This window comes from Natrix helvetica (assembly GCF_964273705.1).
Source record: "Natrix helvetica genome assembly, chromosome: 10".
Classification (NCBI taxonomy): Eukaryota; Metazoa; Chordata; class Lepidosauria; order Squamata; family Natricidae; genus Natrix; species Natrix helvetica.
In genome coordinates this window covers 7457757-7484542 of record NC_138561.1, presented here as the reverse complement: position 1 = coordinate 7484542, position 26786 = coordinate 7457757, and the positions used below count along the sequence as shown (strand labels likewise).

Sequence of the window (26786 nt, the reverse complement as noted above, 5' to 3'; positions counted from 1 at the left end):
CAACTAGTTGATTATTCTCACTGTCAGAAAAGTTCTCCTTATTTCAAGGTTGAATCTCTCCCTGTTATGTTTCCATCCATTATTCTTTGTCTGGTCTTCAGGTGCTTTGGAAGATAGTTTAACTCCTTCCTCTCTGTGGCAGCCGTTCAAATATTGGAAGACTGCTATCCTGTCTCCCCTTGTCACCCCCTTGACAGGCAAATAGTCTCATTTGCCATCAGACCCCTATGCCATCACATGGATTAACGAAAAGAAAAAAAAGAAATTCACAATACTAATCCATTCGTATTTACTTGAAGAAACAACTCGGAGGAAGTCCCACAGAATTTAACAGGAATTAAATATCATCGTGAATGTGACAGGATTTCATTCTGAGCTGAGCATGTAAGTATGCATGTACCCAGATGATGTGTGTAGAAAATAACAATCTGTTAGAGCAGGTCTTCCTTTGGTACCCCAAAATCTTCTCATGCGTTTAGCGAATATCTATGGAGATTCTCAGTCATCGAGGTCATGGATGTCCCATCAGTGCTTTTCCAAAAGGCAACTGGACTTCCTTTGTCTTTTAGCACTTAGCAATAGAACTTAGACTTATATACCACTTCATAGTGCTTTTACAGCCCTCTTTAAGCAGTTTACAGAGGCAGCCTCTTGCCCCCAACAATATGGGTCCTCATTTTGCCCACCTCGGAAAGAAGGAAGGCTGAGTCAACCTTGAGCCAGTGAGATTTGAACTGCTGAACTGCAGACAGCCGGCAGGCAGCAGAAGTAGCCTGCAGTCCTGCATTCTAACCACTGCGCCATCTCGGCTTCCTTGAAAACATTTCGCTTCTCATCCATGAACTGAAGAAGCTTCCTGGATGAGAAGTGAAACATTTTGAAGGAGAAAAAAACCCCAAGAAAGTCCAGTTGTGCAGAGAAAGCACCTTTGGGTCATTCTTTTACCATTTTGTGCAAATGAAGCAGGGAGCATTGACGGTCCCAGAGTTAGTGGCAATAAATAGTGTTGTTCTTCGTATCTGTCTTAACTTTGGAAGACGCAGCCCTCGGCACCGTGGCCGGAATCAACATCAGGGTAGCATCATGTACATTCCTAGAGTGAAGACGAAGCTTTCCAGTAGCCCCATGCGAATCAGACTGCAGGAATTGTTCCTTGATGAAGCTGGAGGCCTCAGCTCTAGGCGGCAGGTGTGAGCCACCTCTTCAAGTGGGATTTCCACTTCACTTGCCTTCTCTTGCATGTTCTTCTTCACCTAGGGGAAGTTCAGAGTCAAGGCCCAACTCACAAATCCCTTCGCACGGAACACAAACATCTGAAATTGTAATCATTACGTTTGTGTACCACCCATCTCGCTGTTTCGGGTTACTCTAGGCCAGTAACCTTTTTGGTGCTGAGTGGGCAAAGTGTGTGCGTGAAACCCCAAAATGCAATGCAAACACCCTCCGTGCATGTGCCCTGCCCTGTTTGGCTTCCAGGGTGGTGCAGGAGGCCTTCCAGGCACAAAATGGGGCACGAAGGCGCCTTGCGCCCCTCCCGCATCCTGTTTTGGCTTCCAGGGTGGTGCAGGAGGCATTCCAAGCCCAAAATGGGGCACGGAGGTGCCTTGCGCCCTTCCCACATCCCATGTTGGCTTCCAGGGTGGTGCAGGAGTGTCACTGCATTTATTTGGTTTGCCAGCTGTGCCTACATTCTGAGTTCTACGGCAGAATGAACTGTCTCTTATCAGCAATGATTCACTGTGCATGTCATACATTCCACATACCTTCTTTACCTTCTTTCCTTTGTCTGTATGCCAAGGCAGACAGGAACTCTGCCAAGATGTGATTATTAGTTTAGTCAGTTTGTATTTTTACTTTATTTACAATAAAATGTTTTTTCTTAGATTATGCCTCGGGTTTATTTTTCTTATTTCAAAAGTATACTTCGAGGATATGCCAAGATCCATACTCATTCATTTCCAGGGCAGAATTCACACCCTGACAGGGAGGTCTTCCAGGCCCAAAACAGGGCAAGGAGGGGCATGCATTCACACATGTGCGTAAACCCCCCCACATGCGAAGCAGAGACCCGAAGACCAGCTGGCCAGTGGGAGGTGCACACACAAGCACGGTGGAGGTGCGCTGTTGTGACGGTTGGTGTGCCCGCAGAGAGAGCTCTGCGTTCCAACTGTGGCACGCATGCCATAGGTTTGCCATCACGGCTCTAGTTGGTTTGTTCGTCAAACATCAAGCTCATTACTATCCTTCACCCATGAGAAGTAGCATTTGATGAGGTCAATCGACAATTTAAGATTGTCACTGTGGGCGCCAAGTCCTATAGGGGTGTCCGCCATCAGGAATTAATATTGCTAAGGAGCAAAGCTAAGAGTCAAATGTCCTAGAACGAGAAGCACTTACATTTTCTACTTCTTTGAAAACACGAAGTACGTTCTCCCTCAGAATGCCTCGGAGTTCATCCTTGGACCAGCCTCTCCTCAGCAGTTCTTTGATTAAGTCTGGATATTTCGAAGCATCTTCCAGTCCCGTAGGAAATCTGTCAGTCAAGACATGAGCGGTACAAACTAAATGTCTATTTCTTAGCAAAACCACAGCCAGATTAGGAAGTAAGAAAATTCACTGTCAGCTTTTGCTTCTAGTAAAATGGCTGCTCACGAGAGACTTACAAGCATTGTATAAATGCATTTAAAAAAAAAAAAAAGGAACTGGGCAATTCCAATAATTTTATCCAGTTGTACCTTGTGACTTTTTGTTTTCATCTGATCTAAACAAATTTTGATGTTAGGATAAATGCAAAGGGTTCCTTCTGAGTAGAGCAAGGTTATTTTCACACATATTTAAAAAATCTGCGCAACATTCTCACACCATAAAACTACCATTCATTTCATGATTTTTCTGAAAAGTGTTGTAGCAATGCTGTAACTAGCTTGCTCTCCATATCTACCATGGTGTGGGGATGGACAAAATATGCTGTCCCAGATAGAAAAAAATATATAGCAAAAGTAGTAGTGGGTGAATTTTAATTTGAGATGGGTGACAGGACAAAGAATGCCACAGTCAATAGTTGATTGTCGTACATGTGCAGTTCTGCTTAGCTATTACTCATTGTTTATTCAAGAAGGGTGCCAGCTTTTACCACAAAGCTTGCTATTTGATTTAAGAATGCAGTTGCTGCAGGCTACTTATGCTGACTACAGTTCGATTCTCACCAGCTCCAGGCTGACTCAGACTTCCATCCTTCCGAGGTCGGTAAAATGAGGAGCCGGTTTGTTGGGTGGGGGGCAATAGGCTGACTCTGTAAACCACTTACAGAGGGCTGTAAAGCACTGCGCAGTGATATATAAGTCTAAGAGCAATTATTGCTACCTACCTCCTCAACAGGACAGCTAAGTGCCACAAGAACCAACTAACAGAATGAAAGTTTTCTTCTGTCCTCTGGAATTTTGTAACTTAGACTGACCGCTCCTAATTCTTTGCCTGCTTGGGTGAAAACATTTTCCCAGCTGCACAGTCTATGAGAAATTGGGATAGACCACTAGGCCAAACAGCCAATGCAAGTCGAACCACAGGCTCAGAAGGATGAGGAAGAGGTCAGAGAGAATGGGCTTCCGAAAACGAGGAGTGCGCCGCTCTTCCTTGTCAGGCTAAACCAAGCACACTCATCTACTTTGAAGCCTGATGTTACAACATAAGTAGCTGCAACTGGTGGTGATGGAGAAATGCTTTAGGAAATGGTCAAAGCAAGCCAAACGACTCTCTGCGAAGGAAGTAAGAGGCATTTCAGCTCATTTTAAAATAACTTTGGAATCCTTGGTGATCTCTGCATTTGGTTGTTTGCTTACAGACATTTCATTGCCCAACTAGGTATCATCAATGCTGGCTTGTGTAGGCTTTGCTCCCTGTTTATATACATACAGTGCAGAGAAGAGGTGGGTTGCTAACTTTTTTACTACCGGTTCTGCATGCGCAGGAGCATCCGGGCAGGTGGGCGGAGCCTCCCGCCACCACTACTATCAGTTCGGGCGATCTGGGCTAAACCAGAAGCAACTCAACTCTGTTACAGAAGTGCTATTCAGCCAGTTCTGACAGGTTCTGGAGAACCGGTAGCAGAAACTTTGAGTAGTTCGGAGAACCGGCAAATAGGCTGGCTCCGCCCCTACTGCCTCCCAGCCTCCCAGCTGATCTTTTGCTGCCCTGAACAGGAGAACAGAGCTGGAAAGCAGGTTGGTGGGGTGGGAAGGGAATGGGGATTTTTCAGTATCCTTCCCTGCCACGCCCACCAAGCCTCGCCCACCAAGCCAAGCCACGCCCACAGAACCGGTAGTAGACATTTTTGAATCCCACCACTGATACAGTAACTTGACCTGCCACTAGTGTTGGAGTATGTAAGTGGTTTTCTACTTGATTAGGTTTTCTACATGGTACCTGCTTGTTTAAGGTAGTGTAATCTCCTTAAACAACGAAGTACTCCCACCAATACTGGCAGGACAAGCTGCTGAATATAAACTGAAAGCAAACACCATGCTCACTAGCACTGAATATACTACCTAGTTAATGGATATCAAATTAACAGAGTTGGAAGGAACCTTGTAGGTCATCTAGTCCAACCCCACCTCCATCCAAGCAGGAGACCCTGCACGATTTCTGACAGCTGGCAGTCCAGTCTCTTCTTGAAAGCTTCAGTGATGAAGTTCCCACAGCTTCTGAAGGCAACTTCTGTTCCATCAGTTGGTTGTTCTCACTGTCAGAAAATTTCTCCTTATTTCCAGGTTGACTCTCTCCTTGTTCAGTTTCCATCCATTATTCCTTCTCTGGCCTTCAGGTGTTTTGAAAAATAGATTGACCCCCTCCTCTCTGTGGCAGCCCCTCAAATATTGGAAGACTGCTATCATGTCTCCCCTGGTCCTTCTCTTCACTAGACTAGCCAGGCCCAGTCCCTCCAACTGTTCTTCATATGTTTTAGTCTCCAATCCTCTAATCATCCTGGTTGCTCTCCTCTGCACTCTTTTTAGAGTCTCAACATCTTTTTTTATACTTGGGCAATCAAACATGTGCAAGCAAAGCAAAGCTTGGAGATCCCCAAGGACCCCAACAGAAGAAGCTTCCTGGATGAGAAGTGAAACGTCTTCATGGAAAAACAAAGTCCAGTTGGCTTTTGAAAAAGCACCTTTGGGACAACCATGATCTGGATGACTGAGAATCTCCACATATATCAAGGACTCCACAGTTCAATCCTGAGCTGCACATATTTCCTTCTGATGATATAACTTTGCTTAAAGAATCAAAGAGATCACAGGGATTCTGAATTCTTTTGCGGACTGAAGATTTCATTGGACTTGGCTCATTAGGAGGCAAAATTTCCAAAAAATGGACAGCACCGGTAGAAAGCAGCAGGTTTTTCAAGTGTAAAGGTAAAGGTTTCCCTTGCATACATGTGCTAGTTAATCGCGACTCTAGGGGGCGGTGCTAATCTCCGTTTCAACGCCGAAGAGCCAGCGCTGTCCAAAGACGTCTCCGTGGTCATGTGGCCGGCATAATTCAATGCTGAATGTGCACGGAACGTTGCTACCTTCCCACCAAAGGTGGTTCCTATTTTTCAACTTGCATTTTTTACATGCTTTCGAACTGCTAGGTTGGCAGAAGCTGGGACAAGTAACAGGAGCTCACTCAGTTATATGGCGCTAGGGATTCGAACCACCAAATTGCTAACCTTTCTGATCGACAAGTTCAGCATCTTAGCCACTGAGCCACTGTGTCCCTTTTCAAGTGTAATTTCACTTAAATTTTAATTAAAAGGATATCAGCTAAATACAGTTAGTATAATAATCAAACTAAACATATTAAACGCTAAAAGTGGCTCCTCTTGGAGCACCTCTTTAAGGTTTCTATACACTTGGAGCCTACACACGTAAAATGCTTGATCACAAAGTGCAAAAAAGTTCACAGGTGACTCATTTTGAATATAAAATGTTCCGTTTCCCTTTCAAAAAAAAATTGGTTTTGCTTTTGAATCGGATTGGTTCAAATGTCGCTTGAGGTCTTTGGGATTCAGAAAATGGAATTATTTTGAGTTCAAAGCACTTCTGAAATGATGGAATATGAAGTACATTTCAACCCCTAATAACTTGAAAGGGAAACGTTTTGCACATCACCAAACAGTACTGTACCCACTTACTAACCGAGTTTCTCCATCATAGTCACCGCCAATTCCTATTGAAGATGAACCTGCAATTTTCTTTATGTGGTCAAAGTGATCTGGAATTTTTTTTTCCAAGAAAAAAAAAAAGAAGATGATGAGATAGCATCAGAACACAGCATGGACAAAGGGAAATGCTTCCGTGCGAGGAGCAGGCAGAGTTGGAGGGTGGAGTAAAACATGCCATCAGTTTAGACTCCTTATGTCGGCACAAACAACCCAAGTCCAGTCTGCCTTGAATTCCATTGGCTTCAATCTTCAACCTCAATAATACTCGGGCAAACAATCGATACAAACTCAAGGTAAACCACTCCAAATTCGAGTGCAGAAAATATGACTTCAGCAACAGAGGGGTCAATGCCTGGAATGCTCTACCCGACTCCGTTGTTACATCCTCAAACCCCCCACAGCTTTAACCTCAAACTGTCTACTGTGGACCTCACCCCATTCCTAAGAGGTCCGTAAAGGGGGCGTGCATAAGTGCACCAGAGTGCCTAACGTCCCTGTCCTACTGTTCCCATCTATTTCTATTCATTTCTTTCGTTTATATCATGCTTATATTTATACCTGCTCTCTTGTACATGTTTGGCAAACTAATAAATGCGAATACAAATTTAGTGCCAATTTAGTGCTATTAGTTACTATATTCTTGTGTATAGGCTTCAATAAATCGTTTCTGTTGCAACCTACACAAATGGTTCTGTTTGCCCTTGAGAATGCTTTATCCAAATTCCCACATTGACTTTACTTGTCAGGAACCCGCTGGGAAGGTTGCAAACGGCGATCACATGACTTGGGAATGCTGCAGTAAACGTAAAGGCATATCAATTGCTAAGTGGCCAAATTTTGGTCACGTAACTTTGGAGATGCTGCAATGGTGTTAGGTGCATGGACCAGTTGTAAGTGTTGTGGTCCGCCGGAGGCCTGCAGAGCTCACAGCAGAGTTGGACAGTGAGGAGGTTGGGGGGGAATATGGGCCAGTCCTGGAGTCTGGGGAAGGCTCGGATGAGGGCTCTGCATCAGAGACAGAGAGGGGGCCAGGGCCATCTGGGAGTTATGTGCTGTCTCTGAAGCCTTCAGAGTCGGACATCAGCAAGGCAAAGGAATAGGTTCCCCCTGTTCCCAGTGCATGCATGCGCAAAGCTGCCAGAAGGCAAGAACAGTTAAGACAAAAGGGATGACTCAGGAGTAAGTATTGGCCCCTGCCATAGGACATAAAGGAGGAGCAAAGGCATGTGAGCCTTTGCAGGAAGCAACTTGGTGCATGCTGGTCAGTTTACCTTCTGAAGCTCTGTTTTGACTCTTTGGTCCGCGTGGCCTTGCCAAGCTAAGTGCCAATTAAGTCTTTGGCAGCGTTTCAAGGAAGATAAAGGTGGGTGCTTATCAGCCTTATCCCGAAAGACTTTGGCAGCCTACTGTAGGATTCTTTACAACTATTTGGGACTCATTACAAGTTGTGAATGAACATAATTCACAGCCTTTGAAATAAAAAGAGAGTTTTTGGGACTAAGCATGTGCTTTTTACTGTATCAGGAAGCCTAGGTTGGAACAGTAAGTCACTTTTTTCAGTGCCCTTGTAACTTGGAACAGTTGCTAAATGAACAGTTGTAAGTCAAGGACTACCTGTATATAGAAACAGCACAATGTTTGCAAACCTGCAACAGTTGTAATGTTAACTGCTTTACTTCCACAAGCCAAAAACTTCATAGGGAACGTCACCATTATAATTCCATGGTTCTCTTTCTAAAACAAGGGAAAGATTAAATAAATCAAATATCCAGTTCTGAGACTGTGCAATGCCTTAGATTTGATTCCCAAAAATTGTTTTGGCGCACATGGGGTACAAATATAGCAACTGTCTGGAAAGTCTTTGAAAATAGCTGGGTCATTTTTGAGGAAACTTGCTAGGAGGAAATAAAAGTAAGTCCATGTCAAGGGAAGATATCTGGAATGGGTTTCTCCTACCGTGGAAGCCTCTCTTGATGCCTATCAAGGTCCCTGACCCAACGCATCAGAGAAGTAATACGTTGCAAAGCAAACCACTTCTCTCTACTATAAGGGTCTCCCAAGTTGGCAACTTTAAGACTTGTGGACTTCAATTCTAAAGGGGTGGAGAATTCTAGGAAATTCCAGAAGTTGCCAGGTTTTGAGACCCCTGGTCTTCCATCAGCCATCGTTTCCAGTAATGCCTTTCGATCTTACATCAACCTCAGGCATTATCTGAAATTAGGAAGATCAAGTGGTTTGAAACCTGTGAGAAGTAAGAATTATCCCTGTAAAAGCTAGAGCAGTGATAATGCCATGTTTAGCCTCCAGGTGACCTAAGACACTGTACTGGAATAAGACATTATGTAAGAATGTTCCCGGTAGTTATAATAACAAGTTTGTTTCCCACAACCTGGTTAACAATAGCTGGCAGTTTAGGCTGTCTGTAGTCACGCTAAAAGTAACAATGCTGACTATAGTAGTAGCTGCCAAATAGGATGGAGAATACATCAAAAAGGATAGAGATTACTGGAAATGATTGGATGGAAGTTACAGGAAGAGGACCCTTACATAACCAGAATTTAGCCAATAGGATGAGTGGGCAGTAACAAGGCCGATCTTTTGAAAATGTATATAACTCTCTATGGAAGATGTCCTCCTTTGCTCTGCCTTATGAGTATGGAGGTCCCTTTTGCAAAAGATAATAAATGGCTCTTTATTATTGTTCAGCTGTCTCTTCGTAATTTCACACCAAAAGGATTATTTTCTACAGATTATTCTCACATAACCCAATGTTTTGTTTGACAATATGCAACTTAGGTGACCAGGAATATTGGAAATCCAGAATTTTAAAGGGGTCTCTGGTTGAGGGACCCCTTCCTTTAGTGCATGACGATCTGGAAAACAAGACTCACAAGCTTTAGGAGAATGTCATCTGGAACATTCCTGGCATGGCGGCAGACAGAGTTAGCAGAAGAATGGCTGAAAATGACAGGTGCTCTGGAGACCCTAAGAACGGTTTTTGCTGCCTCTTGAGAGGTGTGCGATAGGTCTACCATCATCCCCAGGCGATTCATCTCCTTCACCACTTCCTGGAGAAAATACAGTAGATATTGTGGTACAGTGACACAGAGATATTCTCTCACCCAAAGCTGGGATCCTGACCATCCTCCCCAAAATCACAATAAATGTTCATTTCTTGAGTGCTGTTCCAAGTTTTCTTCCAAACAATATTAGGGTTAGAAATAGCACCCAAAATTAATTCAAAGTCTGAGGCAAAGTATTGCTCAAAGTTCCAATTTATTAAGAGAGCCATGTTGGCACATCTGGGAAAACCCAAATCTGAAGGCTTCCCGGTTTTCCCACCTAGTTGAAAGTTCATGTTCTTGCCCCCACACTCATAAGTCCATCACATGGTCCAATCTCCCACTGCCATGCTGGCAGTTCCACCCATCCAGTTCTGGCCAGGATGACCTTGGCTTTCTACAAAGAATTTTGTTATGGCTACATAGCATTTCTCCCCAATTCTCCAATGGACCATCACTTGAGGCACATATGACCAGGCTCACATATGTGAAATAGACAAGGCTTATTTCAGACATATTATGCCGAGACCTGACTCTTTGGAGAAGGCTTTGATGCTGGCATAGATGGAAGAAAAGAGGAGAAGAGGACAATTGGCAGTAATCTGGTGATAGATGCACTGTTGGAAGTCTTGAAGACCAGATTACAGACAGATCTTCGTGGAGAAGGTCTATTTATGTACTCTCTAAGAGTCAACAACTTGATGGTATGTACCACCAAGATCTTCATCATAATTAAATACTGATTATGGTGGATTCTCATCAAGACACCCTTGTAGATTAATTCCCAGATCTCCCTTACGTAAGAGGGACGTCAAAGGGACAATTCAAGTCACTTGTTAAGTTACACTTAAACATTTCTCTTACGATGCCGAAAGGAGTCAAGCCTTTAACATCAGGATAGAAATTATTTCTGCCTTTCGTTGAAGTTTCTGCCCTAAAAATAAACAAAAAAAATAAGGACTTTTATTCAAGTGAAAGGTGAAAGGTTGAAAGGTATTCAAATCAAAGGTTGTAAAAGCATCATGAGAATATTTCAAAGTTTAAACAGGTCAAATTTCAACATCTATGGAGATTCTCAGTTATCCAGGTCATGGTTGTCCCAAAGGGGCTTTTTCAAGAGGCAACTGGACTTTCTGGTTTTTCTTTGAAGATGTTTCCATTCTCACCCAAGAAGCTTCTTCAGCTCTGAATTTTAACAATATTCAGGCACATGTAACAGTATACAGGAATTTTAACAGTATTTTTTTAAATATACAGTACATGCAAAACAGTCATAATTTATTTATTAATCATATTCTTATTTATGTAACCCTTCCTCCAATAAACTCCAGACTTCATCCATTTAATTTATCTAAAATATAATTGCACCTGATTTTATGACTTTTTTTTGCCACAAACCACTGGAGTTGTTAAGTGAATCACCGAGTCATTAAGAGAATCCAACTTCCCCCATTATTTACATGGTTTATTTTTCACATTTTATTGTCCACATTTTTTTTAAAAAAACCCTCCCATTTCCCTCTAGTATGCTTTACTTGTCAAAAGCCAAGAGGGAAGGTCCCAGATCATCATCAAGTGAGCCTGGGGATACTGCCATCATTGTTAATATATACCGGTTACCAAGTGCCCAAATTTTGATCGTGTGATTGTGAGGATGTTACGACATTTGTAACAGTGGTGGGATTCAATTTTTTTTTACTACTTGCTCTGTGGGCGTGGCTTGCTGGGCGTGGCTTGGTGGGTATGGCAGGGGAAGGATACTGCAAAATCTCCATTTCCTCCCCATCAGCTGGGACTCAGGAGGCAGAGAATAGATGGGGGCGGGGCCAGCCAGAGGTGGTATTTACTGGTTCTCCAAACTATTGGAGAAATTTCCTGACAGTTAGAACAATTAATCAGTGGAACAGCTTGCCTCCAGAAGTTGTGAATGCCCCAACACTGGAAGTCTTTAAGAAGATGTTGGATAGCCATCTGTCTGAAACGGTATAGGGTTTCCTGCCTAGGCAGGGGGTTGGACTAGAAGACCTCCAAGGTCCCTTCCAACTCTACTATTGTATTGTATTGTATTGTATTATTCTAAATTTCCGCTACCGGTTCTCCAGAACTGGTCAGAACCTGCTGAATACCCACCTCTGGTTGCAAGGTGGTTTCGAATTCTTACTTTTGCATTTTTTTTCTTAATCTAGCTTTCTAAAAATACATATCCTCTGAATCCATTGAAAAATCCTGCCATTTTTGGCTCCCCAGCAGAATTCACTCCAGCTAGGAAAAGTCTGGTTTGCCTGCTGAATACCCATCTCTAGTTCGTAAGTGTGAGAACTGGCGTTCATCATATTTTTAATGCTGTTGTAACTTCAAATGATGACGAAACAAATGGTTTTAAGTTGAGGACGGCCTGCAATTCATTTTCTTAAACCAGGGGTGTCCAAACTTGGGAACTTTAAGACTTGTGGACTTCAACTCCCAGAATTCCCCAGCCAGCATGGCTGGCTGGGGAATTCTGGGAGTTGAAGTCCACAAATCTTAAAGTTCCCAAGTTTGGACACCCCTGTCTTAAACCTTACAAACACTATATTATTTAAAGCAGGGGTGTCCAACACAAGGCCTGCGGGGATCGAATCCTGCCTGCAGGGTGCTTGCATCTGGCCCACGGGGTCACCCTAGAAACAGCAAAGTGTCTCTCCCTGTGAAAATGGAGCTCCATCTTCACTGGCAGAGGGCAGTAGGAGGCCATCATGGCTGAAAACAGAGCTCGGGAGCCGGTGGGTGGGTTCTGGCAGCAGCTACTGCTGGTTCGTTGTACTGCATATGCACAGTACAACTAAAATTGCTCTGCGCATGCGCAGAAACAAAAAACAAAAGGAAGATCCAGTTTGGGGCATGGCAGGCCTTACTGGTTCCAGCAATCCAGGTTTCCAAGTTACTACCGGATCATCTGAACTGGTCTGAACCGGTAGGAACCCACCACTGTTGGGAGCCCATTTTTGCTGGCAGAGCTCTCGGGCGACCACAGGTGTCCCGACACGAGTGACATCAAGCTGGCCACACCCACTCTGGCCTCCGAGGTCAAACACAACCCTGATATGGCCCTCAATGAAATCGAGTTTGACACCCCGGATTCAAAGCAACAGTGGTGACTGTCATAACAATCCATCTCCGAAAGAACATTTTTATCCGTGGATTACCAGGGCGTGTTGCACGTATGCGTCAAAGTCATGTACCGGACGCCGAGATCATAAAACATCCTCAAGGTGGCCAGACTGCTGTCCATGGAATGACCGCCTTCAATGCCAATCAAGCATCCTATCTTCTCGGGGCGAAGACTCTCAATGCCTGGAGTCGAAACAGAAAGAGAGCATTCTACTTTAAAAGGCAGATCCTCAGAGGACACCTATGGTTTAGAGCAGGTGCGGCCAACTTTGACAACTTTAAGACTCGTGGACTTCAACAATGAGGATTCAGTGCCATCATAACTTCAAATGCTCACTGAGCAAATGGCCATAAGTCAGGGACTGCCTGGATCTTGGGAAAGAGCATGGCCAGCTGGAGTTCTCAACAAAAGCATTCAAGACGGCAACGTTTTGATGGAGGTCCCCCTTGCATAGGTAAAGGTTGAGATCAGTTTCCAAAATTTGAACTTCTGATTGGACACTACTTCCTGTTCGTCCATAATACAACTATGTGGTCTTCACCAACATCACGGAATAATGGCCACACAACATATTTGTAACTGGACTAGGGTACTACATGGAGGGTAGGAATTCTGGGTAGATAGGGAGAGCCTCAACTCATACTTCGTATCCATGTGATATATTGAAATTCCAGGGGTGATGAATATCCTCTTATCCAGCCTTATGTTCCCATCAATACTTATCGGACTACATATATACTGAAAGTGTTGTGCCAGGTTTTATACAGGTAGCCCTTGACTTACAACAAAATTACGATGGCACTGAATCTCCATGGTGATGCGATGATCACAATTCAGATGCACGGCAACTGGTCCCTATGTATGACGGTTGCAGTGTCCTGGAGTCGTGTGATCCTCTTTTGCGACCTTCTGATAAGCAAAGTCAATGGGGGAAGCTGGATTCACTTAAAGACGGTGTTACTAATTTAACCACTGCATTGATTTGCTTACGAAATGTAGTGAGAAAGTTCGTAAAATGGGGCAAAACTCACTTAGCAATTGTCTCCCTTAGCAACGGAAATTTTAGGCTCCATTGTGGTCGTACATCGAGGACTGTCTGTAAAACGGCCTCTAAACCAGGAGTGTCCAACGTTGGCACAACTTTAAGAGTTGTGGACTTCTGGTGATGTTGGTCATGATCAGTTCTTAGACTTCTGGCTGTTCTGATATCCCCACAGTCATGTGATTACCCCGCACAGTTACATTTTACAACTGCATCCTTTAGCGATGGAAATTCCAGTCCCAATTATCATCATAAGTCAAGGACTACCTGCAAGTTGCTTCTCCTTCTCGTTAACCTTCTCAACAGTCTGCATTCTATCTCAGATGAATAAATCCATCCAGTATGCTCCATGGTCACAATAGGTAAAGGTTCCCCTCGCACATGCGTGCTAGCCATTTCCAGCTCTAGGGGGTGGTGTTCATCTCTGTTTCTAAGCCAAAGAGCCAGCACTATCCGAAGACGTCTCCGTGGTCATGTGGCTGGCATGACTAAATACCCAAGGCGTACGGAGTACTGTTACCTTCCCACAAAAGTGGTCCCTATTTTTCTACTTGGATTTTTTTACGTGCTTTCGAACTGCTACCTTGGCAGAAGCTGGGGCAAGTAATGGGAGCTCACTCCATTATGTGGTGCTAGGGATCCGAACCGCTGAACTGCCGGCCTTTCTGAGTGACAAGCTCAGCGTCTTAGCCACTGCATCCCTTATGGTCACAATAACTAAAGATTATTATGATTTCCACCCCACAGTTTTTCCTCCTAAAGAAGGCACAAGCACCCCATTGTTGAAGACCCCTATATGGATCTCCAGCCTTAGGTTGCAGATCTTTGCAAATCTTTACACCTTTAAAATTAAGGAGATAAAGTTCATCTCCTCCAAATGAAAATTTGTATGCTATAATTTTTGGCTGTGTGCGTTCCATCTTCCCACCCACTGGGAGGTTTTTAGACCTATAGTGCCTGTCCTTGTTCTAAAGTTTTCCTCTGATACTCCTCAGAGCCTAGAGATACTTCCCCCTCCTGTAAGTATTTTAACGATTACCTAAAGGGATTGCAAAAGAATGAGTTTGCTAAGTATTCTTGAATTTGCAGACAATTGCATTCTTATGCAGTTAGGTCAATTATGTTGTTTTTCATGAAAACGGGAAAAGAATGCATGTTTCTTATCCCTTATATTTCTGTCTAAGATTTCTTTCCCTGAGCACAGGAAACCAAATTTACCTTCCGAAGATGTCAGCAGTTCCAGTTCTTCATAGTCTTCACACATCCGTTTCACTACATCGATTTGTTCTAGCGTCAAACGCACAGCGTCTTTGTTCTGGGCGCCACAGAGAACATAGACTGACCAAAACTGGGAAGATTTAGAAAACAGGAAGGAGGATAAACTATCTTTGCCTGCTTGAGTTATTTATAAAAGTAATAAAGGCAGGATTTTTAAAAAATCGAATAAACCAGTAAAATAAAGACAGCAACTGCTTTTATCGATTCAATACTTTGCGTCTTTGCGTCATGTGAAACACCAAGTTTTTTTCCACCAATGTGGATGTAGAAACTTAGCACCCACCTCTCTGCTAGAAGAATGAAATTTAGAACTGAAATGAAATTTAGAAATTTAGAACTTAGAATTTCCCGACAGTTAGAACAATTAATCAGTGGAACAGAAGTTGCCTCCAGAAGTTGGGAATGCCCCAACACTGGAAGTCTCTAAGAAGATGTTGGATAGCCATTTGTCTGAAACAGTATAGGGCTTCCTGCCTAGGCAGGGGGTTGGACTAGAAGACCTCCAAGGTCCCTTCCAACTCTGCTATTGTATTGTACTGTATTAAATAGTTTGAGAAATATTAAAAAAGGCAGAATATTATATTCCCCTGGATGATAAAAGAAGAAACATGTTTTAAAGGTTTTGATCACCATCTTTAAAGCGCTCCATGGCACAGGACCTAGCTACCTGCGGGATCGCATCTCTCCACACACATCCCTGCGGCCAATTCACTCTCACAGGAAGGGACTTCTCCTAGTGCCGTCCACTAGGCAATGCCAACGGGCGGCGCCAAGGAGTAGGACCTTCTCTGTGATGGGCCCAACCCTCTGGAATGACCTCCCCCCCGACATTAGAACCACCACCGACTTCCGCTCCTTCCGACAAAAATTGAAGACACACCTGTTCCGATTGGCTGGCCTGGCATAATCATAACTGCTACCTCCTGGCAAACATATTTCTTAACTGGTATTTTAGGGGAATTGTTTTTTAAATTTAATTTTATGGGATATTTGTAGGGGTTTTAAACTATTTACTCGGCTGTACAGTTCTGTTAAACCTTTTTTATCCTCCTTCGTACCTATTTATCTATTTAATAATTTTAATTGCTTAATTTTATAGTTATTTATATGATGTATTTCCGATATGGACTGTACACCGCCCCGAGTCCCTTTTGGGAGAGGGGGCAGTCTATAAGCGCTCAGTAAATAAATAAATAAATAAAATAATAAAGATAGAAAGCAGCTCCCTGCTCCCAGCAGATATTTGGTACCCCTTAAGAAAGACTGAGCCAGCCTATCTACAAGACAAAAGACTTTCAGCAAGATGATGGGATGAAGACATGACTCTCCAGGACATAATAGAATTAACCAAGAGGTGAAATGCTCTGAAGTTTGCTACTGGTTTGCTTTGCTACCGGTTTGCTTCACACGTCAAACGCACGCTTTGCACGCACGTGCACCACAGGCACTACCGCGCAGCCCTGAAAAAAAGAGGATTAAGAATGCTTTTCTGAGTCTGCAAAGGGAAGGGGAACAGCGAGGGGAAGGGGAAACAGCTGTGCCATGCGATTTAGACTTGCTAGGAAGCAGGATTTCCTGTTTTTTTTTTAGAGAATCGAAATCCCTCGGCACAGCTGATCGTCAGAACATGAAAAAATGCTGCTGGTTAGGACGAACTAGTAGTTCTGACGATCAGCTGTACAACAATCAGCTGTGCCGTGTGATTTCTAATTGGGCAGCACAGTTGATGGTCGCACAGCTGATCGTCGGAGCTACCGGATTGCCCGAACCGGTAGCATTTTTTTACTAGTGGTTTGGGCGAACCGGTCTGAACCAGTAGCATTTCACCCTTGGATTAACCCATTTAAGCAGCAGAGCTCGCCACATGGCACAATCACTTGGGGACATTGCATCACCCAGCAAACATCAACCAAACTAGCTCAGACAAACATGATCCCTACATGGCCCTATGACTGTCTGACAACAGCCAATAGAATACATATTCTTGCACAGGAACAGGAAGCTCAAGTGCAAAGCTCAAGAGAAGGTATAAATACACCCCCCACATACACACTCAACTCCATGTGTTCAGTGCACCAGTGAACCATGTGCTTGGTGGCTCTGCTTCATCATTAAAGCATCTTTCCAATCAGCCTCCATGTTTCTAGTGTCTTTTCCCCGACTTGGAATTGAACCAGATGGATATTTCTTCCAACATTGCCCAAGCTCCATTCTGGTAAGTGTCTACTTCTTAGCCCTTAGCTTAGTTTGAAACTCAGGTAGCATTTACCTGTACCCCAACATGGCCAGCCTTGAGTTTCTCAATGTTGGTGTTGGTACCGCCGAGTGTCCTCAAGTCAATCGTGCTTAGCTTGTTGTGGTGAAACCATCTTAATTTCAAGGGCAGATCGTTGTGTCTGAAAGGTAAGACAGAGAATTGTCACCTTCCCTAAAGGCTGATCTTGGATTGATGAGCTATTTTTTTTTTTTGGGGCACATGAAAAATTAATCTACTTGAAAGGGCTGCAAGCTGGACATTTTCCTCTTCTTAAACATTGAAGAGGGATGCAGTGGCTCAGTGGCTAAGATGCTGAGCTTGTTGATCAGAAAGGTCGGCAGTTCAGCAGTTCGAATCTGTAGCGCTACATCATGGAGTGAGCTCCTGTTACTTGTCCCAGCTTCTGCCAACCTAGCAGTTCGAAAGCATGTAAAAATGCAAGTAGGAAAATAGGAACCACCTTTGGTGGGAAGGTAACAGCGTTCCGTGCGCCTTTGGCGTTTAGTCATGCCAGTTACATGACCACGGAGATGTCTTCAGACAGCGCTGGCTCTTTGGCTTTGAAATAGAGATGACCCCTATTCCTATTCCTATTCCTATTCTATTCTATTCTATTCTATTCTATTCTATTCTTAATTCTAATTCTAATTCTAATTTGATTCTATTCCTATCCTGTTCTAATTCTACTCTATTCTTATTCCTATTCCTATTCTATGACAAGAAATGGACATGATCAAAATCACTTGGAAGTGTGCTATGATGCTTGAGGCTTGATTATAGAAAAGTCAAGAACACCACTCTGAGAGAAAGTGACCGGTACAAGGCCAGCCAGTTGGCTTTGTGTCTAAGGCTTGACACAAACTCACAGAACCCCCCCCCCCCCGCATTTTGGCTTGATATCTTCCCCACTACTCCAAACTGGCTCTCAATACAATTACTGCCATTATATCACCCTGTGCAAACTGATTGACATGTGTAAAGGTAAAGGTTTCCTTCATACATATGTGCTAGTCGTTCCTGACTCTAGGGGGCGATGCTCATCTCCGTTTCAAAGCCTAAAAGCCAGCGCTGTCTGAAGACGTGTCCATGGTCATGTGGCCGGCATGACTAAATGCTGAAGGCACACGGAATGCTGTTACCTTCCCACCAAAGGTGGTTCCTATTTTTCTACTTGCATTTTTTACGTGTTTTCAAACTGCTAGCTTGCCAGAAGTTGGGACAACTAACAGGAGCTCACCTTGTTATGCGGCGTTAGGGATTTGAACCACCGAAATGTTGACCTTTCTGATTGACAAACTCAGCAGCTTCGCCACTGAACCACCGTGTCCCTTTTGACATGTGTAGTATAAAGCCAAGTATTAAAGAAAGTGAATTTAGTATAGCCAAAGGAATAATCTTGGGTCAGTCCCTCTCTCTCAGCTCTAGGAAGGAGGCAATCCACTTCTGAAAAAGCTGCCAAGAACATTCTAGGGACTTCCCTAGACATCAAGAGGAATTACTATTTATTTACTACTTGCTCATTACTGACACAAAGACACAAAGAGAGAAAACAAATAGAAAGTTATCAGAATATGCCAATCATTAGGCACTGTTCTCATCTCTGTTTCAAGGCCATTGAGCCAATGGCTGTTTGAAGACACTTCCTTGGCCTTATGGCTAGCATGACATCATGGAACACGGTTACCTTCCCACTGGAGTGGTACCTATTAATCTACTCGCATTTGCATGCTTCTGAACTGCTAGGCGAGCAGGAGCTGGGGCACGGAACAGGAGCTCACCCCGTCATATGGTACATGGGTCTTGAACCTAGACTGCCAGCTTTCCAGCTGACAAGCCCAGTGTCTTAACCACTGAGCCACAGTGCCATCTTATCAGACTATGATTCTGGTACAAATCATGGCTTTGCTGTTATATGTCTGCAAGGAAGGAAATCCACATACCCATCGATTAGCCGAGATGCTTCCATGAGTTCAAGAACTTCACTTCTTAAGGATTCTTCCGTAGCTGTGGATTCCAAAATGTCCACAAACAGAAAGAGTAGCCCCAGAAGCATCACCATCACTGGGTCCCAAGGAAGTCCACAAGCTAAATGAGATGCCTCCAAATATATGTATATATATATTCTTGGATAAAAAAACGGAGCACGCTGTTTCCTTCCACGTTCTTCAGGCAAAGGATTTCAAACCCAGTGAAAAGAAGTAATCAATCTCTGAAAATCTTCGCTCAGTCGTCCTGCTGCTGACAAGGGAAGAAAAAGACTTAATGGGTACAATCTTGTGATGCGTTAAAAGGACCCAATATACGTTTCTCTCAGACTTTTCAACGCAGAGAGCTCAGATCCTGAATAACATTACATAAAAACTTCTGGGAATCTCTCCCACACAGAAAATGCACACCCACGTTTTCCTGCAACTTTGCCAGAATAGTTTTTTTTATTTTACTGATGGCCAGATTTTTCTCTGGGCAGATCTACTATTTACAATATACAAGCCACACTCGCACCAGACCCATCAAAATGTCAAGGAAGGACACTTAAGTTTTCATACAATCCACGCCAGGATTGGGGGAGCCTAGGAAATTTGTTTTCATACATATATATCTCTTTTCCAAACCCACCCACCCTCCCTCCCACGCACAAATGTGTATAAAGATCAGGGCTAAAAAAAGCATTGGCTGGCAAACAAAATGTTCTTTCATCTTAAAAAGAAAGCAAGAAAGCAAGAAAGCAAGAAAGCAAAGCTTTCCCTCCATTTGCAGTATCAAAAATAACTTTTCTTTCATCGTATTAAGATCTCCATCTCAGAAATTCCCAACCACGCTATTGCTGAACATTCTAGGCTTCAAAACCCACACACAAGTAGTCCTTGACATACAACAGTTCATTTAATGGCCATTCAAAGTTACGACATCAGTGAAAAAAATGAGTATTTTTCACACTTAACAACTGTCACCCTTGGTCTAACGCGATCAACATTTGTTTTCTATCCATCAAAGGTTGCGGCAATGTGCGTCTGCAATGTGCAGAGATGTTTGTAATATTTTACAATAATATGCGGAACTGATTGTATTAGAGGAGCCAAAAATGGGAGGGTTTCTTCAATGGGTTCAGAGGATATGTATTTGTAGAAAGCTGTGATTAAGATTTTTTTTTTTTTGCAAAAGTAAGAACCTGAAGCCACTTTAGAACCCTTAAGGGTTAACATCCTACAGTCCTAGCTCAATGTAATGGAAGAAAAGAAGCCATGCAAATATACAAGCAATAAAAATAGTTTGACAAAAAGAGATTATGCAGCACGGCTAAAATCTATAAAAGGAAATGCGAGGGCGGGTGGTTGCGTTGAAATCACTTTTTTGCCATGCCATTAAATATGGATTTCCTTGGAAGGCCGTTGAAGGAAGGCGATTGGGCAGAGAAAAGGTATCTTAATCATTTCTTCTAGAGCAGGGATTATGGGCTGGATCTGGCCCATGAGATGCTTAGATGTGGCCCATAGGGCAAGCCTAGAAGCAACAAAGCACCGACCTGTGGTGCATCTACCAGCAAAAGGCACCCCCCCTCCCCCGCGCTCCATTTTCGCTGGCAGAGGGTTACCAAAACAAACTAAAAGCAGAACAAAAGGAGAATAGTTTCCCCTTTTGCATTTGAGCATCCAGGAAGGGGCAGGAAAGGAGAAAGGGAAAGAGGAAAGACAAAGAAAAACATGGGAAGAGGGGGAAGGAAGAGGAAAGGAAGGGAGGGAGGGAGGGAGGGGGAAAGGAAGGAAGGAGATTATAATGAGAGAGAGGTGGATCTCAGGGAAGTCATGCCACCACTTGGTCACCACAGTGCCCCCGACACAAGTCCTGGGTCATGCCTACTATGGCCACACCCAATCCTGGGCACACTCAACATGGCCTTGCCACAGCCACACACACACACCAGTGCTTGGGCAGGGGGCTGGACTAGATGGCCTACAAGCAGTGGTGGGATTCAAGAATCTTTACTACTGGTTCTGGGGGCATGGCTTGGTGGGCGTGGCAGGGGAAGGATACTGCAAAATCACCATTTCCTCCCAATCAGCTGGGACTTGGGAGGCAGAGAATAGATGGGGGCGGGGCCAGCCAGAGGTAGTATTTACTGGTTCTCTGAACTACTTAAAATTTCCGCAACCGGTTCTCCGGAACTGGTCAGAACCTGCTGAATGCCACCTCTGAGTCTGGTGTTGGAAGTCATTGTGTGAATGGAGACAGATGCTGATCTCTTGCCATCCGAAGCTGTTTCTCTGTCATTTGGGTCAATTTTCTGTCAAAACATCAGCACCATATGCTGGATTTAAGTGGCTTTGCTAGACTAAGTTCTCACTGAGGCTGAGCTAAAGACCTCAAGACAATAACTTCTGGAATTGAAGCCAAGGGAAGTTGTCATCTCCTGAGTGTGAAACTAATTCTCATCGGCCTACGGTACCAAACAAAGACTCGAGAGCACAGATGCTTCTTTCAGAAGTGAGGAGGAAGCCACTGTTTTGACCAAACAGGAGATGAATCCAATCAGTTCCTTATGAATGGGGCTGAAGTGACTCATCATGAAAGGATGACATACAAAATAGTTTTGTTCTTCAGTCTCTGTTTCTCTCTCCTCCCCCTCCCCCCCCACTTCTTTTGAAACAGGTGTTTGGCCACGGAAAGGCAAATGGAGAACCAACCTGGGCTCTTCTGCTCACAGCCCTGATTGCCGAGCTTGGCATTCTAATTGCCTCCCTCGACATGGTGGCCCCAATTCTGTCTATGTAAGTTTGCAAGATTTTTAGCTATAAGGGGGACTTTTGGCCTTCTGACCAAGCACATCATGCATAGTCCAGCTTTGTAATTCCATGGAAGTCTCCTCCTTTGAGCCGAGTTGAAAATTTTGAAAGTTTTGATGAGTGGTCATCAAAAGATTTGATTATGATCTCCGATGAGTGGAGATGGAAGAGGTTGAAATAGCCTCTCTATTCTTTCACACTTGGAGACGTTTTGGAATATGATGGGAATTAAAGATGAGAATACACGACCAGACCATTGGTGAGAGTTTGAGTTCTCAACTTCTAGAAGATACCCAGAGGATTGATCCCAAGGTGTTTTTCTAAAGACAATTGGGCTTTCTTGGGTATTTTTCCTTGAATAAGAAAAAACAAGGGGTCGCAGTGGCTCAGTGGCTAAGATGCTGAGCTTGTCGATCAGAAGGCCGGCAGTTCAGTGGTTCGAATCCCTAGCGCTGCGTAATGGAGTGAGCCCCCGTTACTTGTCCCAGCTTCTGCCAACCTAGCAGTTCGAAAGGATGTAAAAATGCAAGTAGAAAAATAGGGACCACCTTTGGTGGGAAGGTAACAGTGTTCTATGCACCTTTGGCATTTAGTCATGCTGGCCACATGATCACGGAGACATCTTTGGACAGCTCTGGCTCTTCAGCTTTGAAATGGAGATGAGCACCACACCCTAGAGTCGGGAACAACTAGCACATATATGCGAGGGGAACCTTTACCTTTAAGAAAAAACAAGTAAGTCCAGTGACTTTTGGAAAAGCATATTTGGGACAACCATGACTTAGATTGTTGAACATCTCCATAGACATCTAGAAGATTGCTCATTCTTTATCATTTCTGGTCCTATGGAGAAGGAATTGTAAGGCTTGAACTGATGCATCTGGAGGAATCTAAGCTGAAGAAACTCGATATAAACGCTAAGAAACTTTTTGATGCCAGCAGCTTAAAAAAATAAAAACTGGAATTTAAAAATGACTGAGAACTTAAGTGAAGGCCAACATTTCATTAGATGTCAGCCTTCCCACACAAAATCTCTCGACAGCTCATGCCAGAACTCTGATGTTTGCGAGATGTGGCAGCCTTGTGAGATTTCAGACCTTATTACTATATAGATGGGGGTGGGGACAGTCAGAGGTGGTATTTCCCACCTCTGACACACACATCCGGCCCTCCGAGGTCAAACCCGGCCATGATGTGACCCTCAATGAAATTGAGTTTGACACTCCTGTTCTAGAGGATTTTCTGGACCGTATTTCTTCTGCAGGATTTTAATTCCCAACTGAGTCTCCCATGTTCCTTTTCCTGTATCTCAGCTGTCTTCAATCTGTCCTCCAGTTGTGTTTGAGATTACACTTCCCAGAATTGTCAACAAACAGCTGAAGGGCACCAGAGTGGAAAAAGCTGCTGCAGTTCCTTGAAAGCACATTACACAACATTCCTCTAAAACAAGTTTCTTGAACAGAAGATTGTATTGTAAACACAACAAAGATGAGGAGCCTGGAAGTCGAGACATGCATAAAAAAAGTGTGAATGAGATCACTTTTAGACGTTTAAAGAGGGAAATATATAGGAAACATCAGTTAACATACTGTGGAAAGCTGCACTGTGATAAATGTGTTAGTCTTTTAAGAGTCACAACACCCTTTGCACAACTTTCTGTTGTGCATTTTACAAAGGCTGCAAATATATAGCAGATTAACAGAGTTGGAAGGGACCTTATAGGTCACCTAGTCCAACTTAAGCGGGAGACCCTACACCATTTCTTACAAATGGCAGTCCAATCTCTTCTTGAAAGTCTCAAGTGATGAAACTCCCACAACTTCCGAAGGCAACTTCTGTTCCATGGGTTGATTGTTCTTACTGTCAGAAAGTTCCTCCTTATTTCCAGGTTGAATCTCTCCTTGATCAATTTCCATCCATTGTTCCTTGTTTAGTCTTCAGGTGCTTTGGAAATAGTTTGACCCCTTCCTCTCTGTGGCAGCCCATCAAATATTGGAAGACTGCTATCATGTCTCCCCTGGTCCTTCTCTTTGCCAGACTAGCCATACCTAGTTCCTCCAACTGTTCTTCATATGTTTTAGTCTCCAATCCCCTAATCATCCTGGTTTCTCTCCTCTGCACTTTTTCTAGAGTCTCAACATCTTTTTTATAGTCTGATGACCAAAACTGGATGCAGTACTCTCAGTGCGGTCTTACTAGTGCTTTATAGAGTGGTATTAGTAGCTCCTTGATCTTGATTGTATACCTCTGTTAATGCAATTTAGGATTTACTTAGGCATCACTTTGGGATATGAGATTTATTTTGGGGGAAGGCACTTGTTTTCTATTAATGAAAGGATCCAGCAATATGTGTTGCTATTGCAGTGATGTTTGTGATATTTTACAATAATATGTGGAACTGATTGTATTAGACAGGTAATTTATTGGTAAAGCAGGGGCTACTGATAAGTACAAAATATATATTTTTAGTTTGTGTTTTTAGAATGAAGTGGTCTCTCGTTAATTTTGGTTAAGGAATTTTTAGATTAAATATTAAATATTATTTTGTGTGTGTATAAAGTGTAAGTACCTGTGCATAAAACTGTGGGGGGGGGGAAGGCATACATTGGAGATGTTTTTCCATTTCTACTCGGTTTCTGTTAATAGAAAACCTGGAAAACTCAAAAGGAGCTACCCTAATGTCAATTTGAGGCATCAAATGCACACAGGATTCTTGTCATACTTTTAACATACAGTACATGTTACAACATAAATGCTTGTGGAATTTAAAGGAACTTCCTTAAAAGGCAAAACAGGCCAATATTTCATCCGGGTTATAGGTCACCAGAAAAAAAAAAGACTATGCTTAATAGGAATTGTTGGAGGTGCCTATGACAGACGTTTCCAGCAGTTTCTATTCGAAGTCCTGCACTGTGCTACAAGCTGGAAACCTCCAGCTATAAGTTCTCAATCTTGAATGAAATTCTTCCGGCTTGTTCCTTCAGGATTCTTTCTTTTTAAGACTGCCTTCCATTTCCTGTCTTTGATTATGAAATCAGAATTATCATCTGCTTTGTCTAAGGCGCAGAGGTGTCAAACTCGTGGAATCACATTGCTGTCACTTGAAATTTTGTGACATTTTCCCCCATTTACAGAACTGGGGTGGGCAAGTCCTGTGTGTGATGCATTCAAGGATGGGCTGCTGTGGTTCAGGAGAACCTCTAGCTAAGATTCTGTGCGGTTTGGAGAACCCCCCCCCCCCCCAAATCCCACTCCTGGAATTTGGGAGTTCTCCTAAATTGAGAAACCAAGATTTCCTGGGAAAGTCATTCTATGCTTAGGGCTCCCAATTCACTCTCTCCGAAGTATGTATGTATGTATGTATGTATGTATGTATGTATGTATGTATGTATGTACCTACCAGACATCTGGAAACCAGCCCTAGTCAACAAACGAGCCCCACCCACCACCCAGGCCGTTACAACATGAAACAACAACAGACACACAGCCAGCACCAATCAGCATCAATCTATCAATCATTATACATCAATCTATCAATCATTATACAACCACACAACCAATCATTCCACTTAGTGAAACAAAGCCAGCACTCCACACACACACACACACACACACACACCAAGATTTATAGAAAGACGGCAGCTCCGACCACGCTTTAAGCCCAAAACCCAGCCTGAAGATGGCGAGTGAGACCTCGCCAAAACGTTGCCAAGACAATCTCAATCTTACATGGGAAAAGACCCGGCTTTCTTCTCCCCAGTTCTCACCCCTGAAATCATCTGCTCTTACTTTTGATAGTGCTTGTTCTATTAGATTTGAATCCTTCCTACCATGAAATTCTACCATTTCTAACAAAATGAAATTCAATGCAGAGAAAAGTAAAGTCTTACACAGGCAAGAAAAATCAAAAGGACACATATAAACTGGGTGAAACCAGGCTTAATAGCAGTGATTCTGAAAGGGATCTTGGAGTCTTAGTGGACAACAGGCTAAACATGAGCTAGCTGTGTGCAGCGGCAGCCAAAAAAATTCACACAATCCTAAACTGCAACCAAGAAAGAAACCACTTAACTCCATTTTGCAGAATTAAGAGTACTTTTACTGGTTATGAAAAAATAGCACCTAAGCAAAGCAAGATCTGAGGCAAAAGCGCGCGAAATCATACATATCAATATGTGACCAAACCCCCTCCCCCTGGTAACCCTCATCCCAGTGTCCAATCTGCAAATCCCTTAGGTGTCATGTGAGTTCCATCTTCAAGGAGCATCATCAGGTTGGTATGCAGGACGGTTGGCCTTGACCGACACCAAACACTAATCTCCGGCATGCGCAGTAGACGGCGAGACCAAAACTCCCTTTGTACAATCTCTCCTGTACTTAAACCTCCCCTCTCAAATACCAGCCTCCCCTCCCCGTTTCAATGGCAGCTGAAAGCAAATAGCGAAACAGAGGCTGACACCTACCTTCAGACGATCCCGTTTGCTCTTCACAACACAGATCAGTGAATGGGAAATGCTGTCCCCTTTCTGAAATCCTACCCTACCATTAAAATATGTCTATATAATCAAAATGCAGATCCTTAAGATTTTCAATAAGTTATCCAGAAGTCTAACCTGATCTACTTTCTGACCACTTCCATTTTCCATCACTCCAAAACAGAAGACTTCTTTCAAAACAAACCAATTGTTTGGCTTTAGGCTTCATTGGTTATTATATCAATCTACAGTACAGAAATTTTAGGATGTGGTTCATATAGCCTTCTCTTTCTCTCTGGTGTGTCTCAATAATGGCCAAACTCCAGATCAATAGTAGCCAAAACCTCCAGATCCTCCCAAGGATTAATGTATGGGTACCGCCACCACCTCCCACAAAATGCATAATTTCCTTTCCCATATTTGTAGAAGGGGAGAAGCTCGGGCGTTGAATCTTACCAAACAGCAGTAGTCATGGTCAGCATCACTATGACGCATAATGCAAGTGGAAGGCACGGCCGTTTCTGAAGGATCAGCATGT

The 26786-nt window shown here is 43.4% G+C and overlaps 1 protein-coding gene across 4 annotated transcripts; it reads right to left on the bottom strand.

Moving 5' to 3' along the window:
* Positions 1-272: 272 nt before the first annotated feature.
* LOC309397385 (dipeptidase 2-like) lies at positions 273-26786 on the bottom strand. Of its 4 annotated transcripts, none has more exons than XM_081963376.1 (11): positions 26705-26786; positions 18933-19230; positions 17005-17131; positions 14676-14805; positions 12450-12597; positions 10129-10198; positions 9094-9270; positions 7849-7936; positions 6177-6252; positions 2398-2533; positions 273-1253 (listed from the first exon to the last, which is right to left on the bottom strand). In XM_081963376.1, exons 2-11 carry the CDS (start codon positions 19049-19051, stop codon positions 1071-1073), a joined length of 1254 nt encoding a protein of 417 aa, XP_081819502.1. In that variant the 5' UTR covers positions 19052-19230; positions 26705-26786; the 3' UTR covers positions 273-1070. The 4 variants fall into 4 exon arrangements, with proteins under 4 accessions (XP_081819502.1, XP_081819503.1, XP_081819500.1 ...); XM_081963377.1 differs by having other exon boundaries at positions 18933-19227; positions 26705-26734; XM_081963374.1 differs by lacking the exon at positions 26705-26786 and adding an exon at positions 26237-26686.